Raw genomic sequence first — 11,691 nt, forward strand, 5'->3', positions numbered from 1 at the left:
GATCAAACCACCCCAAATCTGCTTCAAATGATCTCAAATTTAAAACAAAGCCTCCAAATACCAACACAAACAATCCTTGATCACCAATTTAGTCAAATAACATTAGATCATTGACTTTGTATAATTCAACACTTTCTGAGGACTAACAATGAAGTTTTGAGATTTTTGAAGCAAACCACTAAATCCGTGTTTGAACTAAAAATCAAAGCATATATTATCAACATTCAAGTGATTTTAACAATAATCAATCATTAACTTTCAGTTTCCACCCCCAAACAAGAATTTCAAACCAAATTAAATGTGTAAATGCACAAGTAAAATCATCAGTACTTTGCGCACCTTGATTTAGTAACAGTAGAATAATAACAATCATACTGATATTTTTTACATTTAAAAGAAAAGCGACAAACCTTTCACTTGATAGTACATTACATGCATTATAATTTATATATTCTCCAAAGGGCGCACATAATTGAATGTGCAAATGAAGCATAATTTGGAATCAGAGAGGTGCATGCATAAAATAAATACTGAAAGCTTTTGATGAATGACAATGACTTTTCTCATTATTGATTCTAACAAGGCCAACTAACAGCTACACTGAAAAAGTTGCTCCCAAGTGATGCATAGGTGCAACAAACAAGAAATTATTCCAATAACAACAACCCAGATTCCCCCTCTTCCTGTTTCACTACTTCTGTTTTCTCTACTCTGATCTGCCTTCAGAGCAAGCAACTTCACGCTTTGCTAGTCTTGGTTCTAGAATCGCAGTATAACAAATTTGATTGCGACATACTAAGCTAAAGAAGTAGAAAGGTTACATATGGTTTTCTTACAGCGATTGCGATGGCAAAGTATGGAAATCACTTGTCTACACAAGATCACCCCATCTTACTTTATATCGCGCTGCAAGATAATGTGCTCCAATAGGTCCTCGACTTCCATAGGGGTAATATTCTGGAACTATTTTCTTATCCTCAAGTTCTTTTAACACTGGTGTGAAAAGAGACCAAGCAGCATCCAGCTCATCACTGCGGATGAAAAGCCGCCTTTCACCTTCTATAGCATCAAGAAGCAGCCTTTCATATGCATCAGGGATCTCCTTCGAGTATCTACAAATTAAGAACAAATCAGTCATAGTTTCACAAAGAAAGTATCATGACATGGTTAATTTAGGGTGATGAGCATATTCAGTCAAGAAGCAAAGATAACGCTGAAGCAATGCATCAGAGTTATCTGAAAGAATCAGAAGATTTAAGCTTTAAAACATGAACCAACAAAATTGCAATAGTTATGGTCTTAAGCACCTGCCATTTAGAAGTTCATTTAAAAAGTGCAGTGAATTTTATGATCTGATACATGGACATGATGGGCAATCATTCTAGCAATCATCTCGTACTGATTTCAAAACAATAGGAAAGGCTTCAGCTAATCATTACACATGCAGTTGATCTATGTGGATCCAAATTCAAACAAGAAAAATGATATTTTAAGGTAGCTTGGAATTAAGGCGTGGTAGTTGTAGGTGTTTTTGTAATGTAGCTTTCATCTATATGAATAGCAGAAGGCACCTGAAGGAAAATCTAGAGTTTACAATCTCAGGTTTTTCTTCTTTGCAGTAGTAAAAATTAGCTTGCTGTCTTATTTTCTATATATTCAACTTAGCCCCTAAATAAGAGTAACAGTCACAAGTACGAAATGATGCATTACACATTTGTCATCAATACCTTGCCGAGTAAAGAAGATTAAGATTACTGCGATCCAATCTCATTCCTAGACCAGGAACTTTGTTATTGATCTTTAGGTATATAGCTTCATTAGGCTGGACACGGATAACAAGCTCGTTGGTCGCCTGGTCAAGATCTGAGCCAAAGTTCTTATTGTATAAATTTCCTGGTACGTGCCTGAATTGTACTCTTATTTCCGCACTAGCAAAGAAAAAGCAAAATGGTATAAAGTGGTAAGTAAAGATATGAAGGAAAAGGAAAGCTGTATTTGGTTTCACCAACCTCCTAGTATGTAAAGCTTTCCCAGCTTTCATAAGGAAAGGCACCCCATCCCATCGTGCATTATCTATGAAAAGAGCAGCTGCAGCAAAAGTTGGGGTTAGACTGTCCTTCGGTACAGTCTTGTCGTCGGTATAACCGGGATAGGCAACATCTCCTTTTGTGTGACTTTTGTACTGCCCAATGATAACATCGTCTAGTTGTAAAGGTCTCATGGAACGCAGAACTTTTACCTGGCATGTAATAGGAATTAGTTATGGAACTATAAAACAATAAATTCCTCCAAAACTAATCGGTCATAAAGAGTAAAACCTTTTCATTTCTGATATCTTCCGCATCCAAGCTCACAGGTGTTTCCATGGCAAAGAGGGCCAGAATTTGAAGCAGATGGTTTTGCATGATGTCTCTGATTATTCCATAATGATCAAAATAACTGGAGACACGCATAAAAGTAAAAGAATGAAGTTCTGAAAACTAGTTCCACACAACCTAAAATCCAAGTTTGAGAAAGAGAATTACCCTCCCCGTCCTTCAGTGCCAAAATCTTCAGAGAAAATAAACTGCACATTCCTTATATACTGCCTTGACCACAAGGGTTCAAATATCAGGTTGGAGAAACGAAGGACAGAAAGGTTTTCCACAAGCTCCTTCCCTAAATAGTGATCGATCCTGTTGATCAAAAACAGAAATGAGGATAATAGTACTCTTCCTTCAGTGGGTCAAAAGCAAATCAACTTCAAAGAACTGCACCTAAAAATTTGATCTTCATTCAAGTACTGCTTAAGAGATCTTGTCAATGCAGCAGAGGATTCAGAATCCCGACCAAAGGGTTTCTCTACAATGACTCTTGTCCAGCCATGAGCAGATGATGCAGAGAGGCTAGCACAACGAACCGCATTTATAAAAATATTTGGTGGAATGGATAAGTAGAATAGACGATTGGAAAACCTTCCAGCCTGCAAAAATTATCAATGTCAAAGCTGAGAGACTTGCCAGTAAATTAGAAAATTAAATTTAACTTCACCACTCATTAGACTTATGAAAACTGCAAGAAAGAGCTAGATATGGCTGAAGATCTCAGCAGAAGTCAACAATCATCAAAAAGCTCTTTCATTTGCCAGAAAGAGGAGGAGAGACGTGACAGTATGAGGCTGTAAGATGACTTTTGATGGCACATTCAACCAAAAAATTCATAATGCTAATATCATCCTGTGTATATATATATTTTAGGAAAAGTATCAAGTTCCCTTTTTGTCATATCCTATTAGGTGTCCGGTAGTAGGGTTGGGTGTTTTAAGATGAACTACCAAGACAGATTCAACTTGCAAGCCTGATAATGCTAACCGAATAACCAAAAAACTGCAGCTTGCTGTTTTAAATAAGATCCGCAAAGCTTCATTATATGATTGAAAAAAAAATGGACCTTGGGCCTAACTCAACCCTAAAAGCTAGCCCATGAGGTGAGTTGCCCAAGACCATGTAAAGAGACCTCCCTATCCCGAAAGAGCCGATGTGGGACTCCAACAACCCCCCCCCCCCGGCCCCCCTCTCCTCCTCTACCTGCACGCCCAGATGTCCTGCGTGGACGACATAAAATAGGGGCCCCACATCACGTAAACAATTAATTGGGATGGGTCTGGCTTTGATACCATAATAAAGAAATGGATCTTGGGCCTGACTCAAAAACCAAAAGCTAGCTTATGAAATGAGGATTGCCTAAAACCATATAAAGAGACCTTCCTATCCCTAAACAGCCGATGTGGGACTCTGACAATGACATCAACAAAACATTTTGCAACCTCAATTCTCTCAAAAGGAGACAATCGCTAAATACCTCATGTTCCTTCAGCTTTTTATCGAGCTCCGCAAAGTTTTCCTGGGAATCGTATTGGCCACTGTGGTAGAAGCACCTTTCTAGAAACTGTTCCATCTTTTCACCACAATTTTCCCTGAATAACAAAGTTAATCACAATTATCTATCACTCTCTAAATAAAGCATGAAGCAAAACAAAATGTAGTAAATGCAAAATGAGAATAATTGGAAATATATGTATATGTTACTGATCAAGGCAAATCACACCTCTTGTCAATCCTGCAAGTAAGAGTCTTGCTAACCATGTTCCGTAGTTCAGCATCAGTCATCTTACTCCGGGCATAGCCAAAGATAGTGAAATGCTGCATTAATAAGAGGGGTAGCTTTATGAGAGCCATTCTACAGTTCTACCTTATCTGAGTACGGATCCAGTTGACAAGTAATGAACAATATACAGTTAACCTTAAAATCAACAGTAACCTCAACGAAACTGAATAAATATGGAACGCACCTCAGGGAGGCAACCCTCATAATAAAGTGCAAAAAGTGCAGGAAATATCTTTTTCTTGGCAAGATCTCCTGAAGCACCAACAACAGTAATACTGACAGTTGATTTCGCTTTGTTGCTGTCGAAATCAATTGTATCTTTCTGCTCCTTTGGAGGTGCGACTGGCGAAATTCCATTTTTTAATTTCTTCAAAGGAGTTTCATTTTCGATTTTGCTAGGCGGAATCGCTACTGCACCTGTAAAACATTAAATTCAACACAAGAAACTCAACAACAACAACAAACACAAACCCAGTAGTTTCCCACAAGTGGGGTCTGGGGAGGGTAAGATGCATGCAGCCTTACCCCTACCCCTGGAAGGGCAGAGTGGCTGTTTCCGATAGACCCTCGGCTAGAGAACGACTGAAAAAGAAAAGGTAACTTATTTTTATTTGAAACATTTTTCTCCATGCCAAATGGAGTGGCAAGCCAAGAATTTGAACAATGGGATTCAAAATATAACACACTTTCGAGAACAATAATAAGCAGCAGACTATCACTATTTTTGCACAACAGGAAAACTGGCTCAACAAGCCCAATGATTGTCTCTTATTCTTTTCTTAATTTTCTTTGCAGCCCAGAAGGAGCTGCAGTTTTTTATAAAGCAAAATCATCTTGACCAAAGAGATAACAGCGTGAAAAATAACATTGAGGGTCTTACAATGAAGCTTTACTCCGTGCATGAATAATACACAAAACCAAAAACGAAACAAACTCAAACTTTATGATGTAAACTCAATAAAGAATCCTACAACTCTTTCGTTCTTTCTCCTTTTTGTTAGAGAACAAGACTCCAACAACTCTGCAGACATAAATAACTTGGGACAATTTTTATTTTTTATTTTTTGATAATTGTGGTGTCCGGGCTACCGCTCGGGCACCTCAACTAATTTCAAGGGTACCTGCTACTATCACCTACCACCAGCACATGTATAGCATAACTATATCCACAGGCTTGGAGACATGAGAAGAAACCACGCACTAGTATTTTCTCGTCTCCGCTGGGATTTGAACCTGAGACCTCATTGTTCTCAAAATTTGGGACAAAATTTAGCATGGTCAACTTATAAAATCGAAACACTTACCAAAATTTATCATTTGTTTGGATCAGGAAAAGAAGAAACAAGAAACAAAAAGACTCAAACTTTATTATGTGAACTCAATAAAGAATCCTAGAACTTTTTTATGTTGTTTACCCTTTTGTAGGAGAACAGGATTCCTACAAATTTGCTAACAAGGAAGAAAATTAGGACAATTTAGCATGGTCAACACATGAAATAAAAACAATTAAGCAAATTTAGCATTTATTTCTGTAAGAGAAAAAGGAAAAAGAAACCCTTTTTTATTTATTAAAGATTAGAAGAAAATAGCTGAATATGAACTAGTAAGAAAGATAAGGGGACAAAAAAAACTAACCATCTTGCATGCGAACGGCATTCCAAAATGGCTTCTGATTAATTTGCAAAGAACAAAACTTTCTCGACAAAATTGAAGAAACTGCTATCTGCTTATTATGATGATAATTATAGAGCCCAATAGAGGTATTAGAGTAAGAAGCAACTGCCCCAGAAGAATGGGTTGAAGGAGAAGAATAAAGGGTCGCCATTTTCTTGATTTCTTCACTTCTCTATGAAGAATCTGTATTTACAAATATCTTCTAGTGATAGAATTAAGAAAATCGGTTTGTTAGATAAAGACAGATAGGAGGGGGAGGAGCTATGGCGTTAGAGGACTTCGGATTTGTCGAAGGGGGTTAGTCTCTTGAGATCTCCGAAAGGGTGCTTCTTACATCTTTGGCTACCAATTTAATATTTAATAATTTGTTCGGCAAGTGGAAACGGAATGCTAATATGGTGCCATTGATTAATACTACTCTAGTATTAAGAAAAACGTAAATTAAGTTATTATCTAAATTGCATATATTATCCTGGATGCTTTTTATGAAGTTTTGATTTAACCTCCAACTTTGGTTATGTTCATAATTTGTCCCTCTCATTGTCCTATTTCTTTCTTTCTTTTCTTTTTCTTTTTGGTATGTATTCTCCTAATACAATGTTCAATTTTGTTATAATCAAGGTCTTAACATAAATGTATGTGGAGAAGTGGATGCAATTTGCAATATGACGTTTTTAATGCAATCTATATGGATTTCTTGGTTAAATATTTTTGCTTTAATTAGAGTAATAGGTGTGTGTTTAAATTTTTGTACTCCTACATAGAATAAGTTGTATAACAATAATAACTACTCAATGTGATCTCACAAGTGGAGTCTTGTATGTGGTAGAGAGGATGTTTAGACTCTCAACTCAAGAAAAGCATTTTTAAAACAGGTTGAAAAATACAAGAGCAAAAAAGGTAGGATGAAAATACTAAAGAAAAGAAAGTATTATCAGCAAAATAATAAAATAACCAAAGTATAAAAATAACAGTAATAATAAAACTGAAAAATAATAATAATAATAATAATAATAATAGTAATAATAATTAGAATAAGAATAATAAGAAGACGAAGTTGAAGAGGGAGAGATAATGTGATATGAACTAGAACAATGCTCTTTCGCAGGAAAAAAAAGAAGAAGAGATCATTCGACTACCTACTAATCTTTTACCATAATCCTCGACCTTCATGCTCTTCTCTAGGGTCATATCTTTGGTAAGCTTAAGATGTGTCATGTCATGTCTTATCACCTCTTCCCAATTCTTTCTCGGTGTACCTCACTTCTTCTTTGACCTATCACTGACAATCTCTCGCACCTCCTCAATGGGGTATCTATGCTCCTCCTCTTCACATGCCCCAACTGTTAGCCCCTTGACAAGGTTACTCAGCAGATGAGGGTTGTGGAAAGGATTCATGATGACCTCACCACAACCTAAAAAATTGGGCAACATTATGACAGGCGATTCGGCATGACAAACTATGTGGGATTGCCAAATGCACCTTAACGGAGGCAAGACGCATTTCACATGGGTGTGTAGGTTGGCATGACAATGGCAAGGCAATGTTATGTCAAGGCAGTGCCAAGATATGGCAAGGCAAGACGAGGCCATGGCATGGTATGGCAAAGACAAGACAGTAGCACGTGCACAAAGGCATGCAAGTGGCTGGAAAGGCATATGGGCAGCTTGGCACGACGGATGGATGTCAAGCCAGGCCCCAAGACTTGGCGCAATGCAAGTCGTGGGTGCAGCGGAGCAGCAGGCGCAAGTGTGCAGTGCACATGGGGCTGTTGGGCTGTTATTTTTTTGAAAAACTAACTTGTAGCCATGATTGGCACGTTTTGTAACTTGTCTGTTTGATTGGTTCAGATTTGCCCAGCGGTTGGGGCTTGTCAACTGCTTTGTTTAGATACTACCAAGTGCAATTGGATAGATTGCACTATAAAAATGTGCATACAGCCAGTTTCAAAAGCAGACTTACTCTTGTGGCGGAATTGTTGGTGCCAAATGTCTAAGTGTTATCGTAAGGGTAGGAAATCTTTCTAAGGCAGGGAACTAGGGGTGTTCTTTGTTCTTGGCCATAGGGTTAGCTTTGTTTTGCTTTTGTATTTACTTACTAATACAAATTGGGAAAAATTCTTGTAAATTCATGTGTGCCTTTTAGTTACTTTGCTGCCTAAATTTTTGTTCTAAGTCCCAAACGCCCCTAAAATAATTCTAAGTGTTAGAAGACCAAAGTCAAGTGATGGGTTTGAGTGTCGCACGGAGGTGAACCTCGGGCATAAGAAAATCTCCCATGTGACAACTAGTATCAAAGCGTGGCAGATTTGGGGCAAAGACACGATTTTCAGTGGCTAAATTTCATGAAAGATGGCTGGTGGTAACGAAGAATTGAGGAAAAGAGTTGTTGCATTAGAGGCACTCATGAGAACTGATGAGGGTGAACAATATTTGACTATTGTGACTCGTCTCGCCAATCTTAAGGACTAGATGAATAAGCTAAGCCAGTAGTGCATAGATCTGAAAGAGAAACATGGGTTGTTGCGTCGAGCTGTTGGCAATAATGATGCATAGTGTAGGGCAGATCATACTAAGGTAAAAATACCCAAGCCTAAAGAGTTTAATGGTGGAAGGAGTGCCGAAAAACCCAAAAAAATTCTGTGGCGTATGGAGCAATACTTTTAGGACGATGCTAAACTTTGGTGGTGGACGCGCGTGGTAGACGATGTAAGTGCTGGTATGCCTAAAATTTAGACTTGGGAAGGGCTTAAAAAAGAGTTAAAGGATCAATTTTTTCCTAACAATGTAGGCTGGATTGCTAGAGACCATTTGAAAAGGTTGAGTCAAACTGAAATTGTAAGAGATTGTGTCAAAGATTTCAGTTCTTTGATGCTTGACATAAGAAACATGTTTGAGGAACACAAGTTGCATATTTCTTGTATGGGTTGCATTCGTGAGTGAAGATGGAACTCCGAAGGTATAACGAGAAAGAGCTTCCTAATGTTATTGCTGCTACGGATGCTTTGCGTGATTTCTAGTTGGGACAAGAAAGTTCTAATTATTTTGCTGTTTCAAAGTCCAAAAATGAGAACAAGGACAAGGCAAAGAGCGGAGGAAAAAATAAAAATTACAAGGGAAATGTTTTTGAGGGCAATGGTAATGGGAAGGAAAAGCAAGGTGCTGGACATTCGAAAAAAAAAGAAAAAAAAAAGCAAGTTTAGTGGCTATTTTATTTTCAAGGGACCCCACATGGTGAGGGACTTCCCGAAACTCGAACGACTTACTACTTTTATTTTCTAATAAAAAGAACAAGATGAGCCGAATGGGGAAGAGCATGAGACTACATATATTAGGCCTGTGGTGGTGCTGAAAAATGCAGAAGTTACTTTATCGAGGACGACAAATGCTTCGGGTGAGGGTGGTGTGGAAGCCCCTTAGCAAGGTTCCTCGGTGTCGCGCCCCCTTTTTCCTCCGCGGAAATCGGGTTTGTGACATTTGGGGAGGACAATTCATTCCTTTTGGGAATTGGGTTTGATTTAAAGAGTCGCCACCTAATGATTAGGGTGCATTAGGACACCAAGGAGGTTTGATTTGAATAACCAGAGATAGGGTAAGGGCTTGAAATTATTCTAAGGGGAAGGTGTTAGGCACCCCTCAGAATCCACTAGTGTGGTTCCCGGCCAGACTATTATTGTGAATTTGGGTACAATTAACATATAGACGAATAAGGCTCAAATAAGAGGGGATTTTTATCACATAAAGGTTTGAAAGTAAACAAGGTTTGAAAGAATAATTAGAAAAGCTGATTTTAAAAAAAAAATAGTTTAAAATACTGCAAAGAAAGAATAAAGGGAGGTAGGTCCTAGGTTTATTAATAAGATGGATCACCCCACACAATGCCCGGTAATCACTCCTCAATGAGGGGCTACACGTGACATTATCGTGTGGTCATCATATCCATATCTACCCTTCCCACCCCGTTAAGGTATTAAGCGTGGAATGGTCTCGCTTACCTATTGCATGCTACTACCCATCCCAATCCTATCAGTCTCGGGGCATTTAGGACTACTAATCCTAAGGGAGGTAGGGATGTTAGGCTTATTTGTGGTTTTAAAGGAAAAAATTCTAAGGCGACATACAAAACATGTATAGCAAGTTGGGGAAAAGCACATAACACGCAAAGGCTCAGATATATCCCCTTTAACAAAGAAACACATATTTAGCATGACTTACACATACCAGTTAAGGTCTGATTAAGCATTAAACATGCGAGAACTAAAAGGTTGAGGCAGACTGATTTGTTACATAATTCAGATAAGAAGCCCGAATCAAGCCTGCCTGCTGGTTGTAGCTATTAACAGAAACGGATTTAATTTTATCCCAAGGCTTGCCTAAGTGTTGGACAAGGATCCTATAGGCATGGTATCTACTGAACTACGAACGCAATAACAATAAACTAAATACGTACTGGTTAAAAGATAGTCAGATTATTAAAAAAAGGCAAGTTTTTATGAAGGTTGTAAGTTCTGCAAATGATGATACATCGTTATTACTGGTTTTAGCTCTATGCGCGAATGAAGCGATTCAGATTTAATTAATAGTTCCTATAGACATACTTTCTATGCGTAGCTGGTTTTAAGTCTTTTGTGGATATGGTATAAAAATGCAGAAGACTCGTTTTAAACCTATGAACATGATATCTAAGCGCGGAAATTGTTAAAACCTATGGACATGATATCTAAATGCTGAAGTTGTTTTACAACCTTATGAGCATAATTTCTAGATGAAAAGATGAATATACAGGATTTGAAAGGTCCTATAGGCATATTTTCTATATGCATATGTAGAATTCAGATTTCCAGATACTTATAGACATAATTTCTAGATGATAATGAATACACGGGATCTAGAAGGGCATATAGGCATGATTTCTATATGCGTGAATTGTTTGAAACCCCTATGAACATGATTTCTAAATGCAAAAATTACTTTAAGAACCATACGAATGTGATTTCTATATGCAGAAATTATTCAAAGGTACCTATCGGCATGATTTCTATATGCATTTGAATATGCAGAATTCAAAATAACTATAGACATGGTATCTACCCTTTGCATGCATAGTTACCCGCCCTTTTCACTAGCCATCCCCAAGAGTTTATTACAAGTTATTACAGCCCAGATTAAAGTAAAAAAATACATCAGAAAAAATACAAATATAAGTACAACCAAGGAGAGCCTGATTCAGACTTTATGTCTGAAATATGAGGTAAACCAACTCCATAAGATCATGATCCAAAGCCTTTTTCCCATTTGAGTGCGTCAAAGTTCCCTAAGAGCCTCAAAGGGACTCCGGGCAATGCTCACACCCAAATGTATTATCAGATTAACACAAGTGCAGTGTGGAAAGGCCAGCCCTCAAGTGTCCAAGTTCAGAGGGAACTCAAGGTCCCAAGGCAAGGCTCACAAGAGGGGGACAGAACTTAAAGACTAAGAGAGAGTGCAAGTGCAGAAGCAGAATTCTGAGAGGGAAATGGGAAAAGGAGAGGGAAATAAGTACACATAAGGGGTTCAGGGGAATAGGGAAATTGAAAGAGGCAAGGGCAGGCTGTGGGCATGCCCAGCAATGGAGAATGCTAGCATACCATAAGCTTATCCAAACACACATTAATAGAGGCTAGGATCCCAAGGGATCAGGTTTGATTCATGGGCAACAATTTACATATTGCCATGCTCCAAACCATAGCTTAAACACACAAGGGGGTGGGGAATAGGGATTCATAACAGAACAGGCAGGAAAAGAAATCAGTAATGCTGAACTATACAAAAGCAGTAAGTAGACAGGGATAGACACATTGTTGTGGTGCTGAAACTTAAATCAGAACATAC

The 11,691-nt window shown here is 38.1% G+C and overlaps 1 protein-coding gene across 1 annotated transcript; it reads right to left on the reverse strand.

Annotated features, from left to right (window-relative positions):
• Nucleotides 1–365: 365 nt before the first annotated feature.
• LOC109211987 (glucose-6-phosphate 1-dehydrogenase, chloroplastic) lies at nucleotides 366–6,189 on the reverse strand. Its single transcript, XM_019375588.1, has 10 exons — nucleotides 5,782–6,189; nucleotides 4,331–4,563; nucleotides 4,087–4,181; nucleotides 3,841–3,955; nucleotides 2,757–2,962; nucleotides 2,526–2,675; nucleotides 2,319–2,439; nucleotides 2,010–2,239; nucleotides 1,728–1,928; nucleotides 366–1,112 (listed from the first exon to the last, which is right to left on the reverse strand). Exons 1-10 carry the CDS (start codon nucleotides 5,969–5,971, stop codon nucleotides 872–874), a joined length of 1,782 nt encoding a protein of 593 aa, XP_019231133.1. The 5' UTR covers nucleotides 5,972–6,189; the 3' UTR covers nucleotides 366–871.
• Nucleotides 6,190–11,691: the final 5,502 nt, after the last annotated feature.

Source organism: Nicotiana attenuata, unplaced genomic scaffold (assembly GCF_001879085.1).
Source record: "Nicotiana attenuata strain UT unplaced genomic scaffold, NIATTr2, whole genome shotgun sequence".
Lineage (NCBI taxonomy): Eukaryota > Viridiplantae > Streptophyta > Magnoliopsida > Solanales > Solanaceae > Nicotiana > Nicotiana attenuata.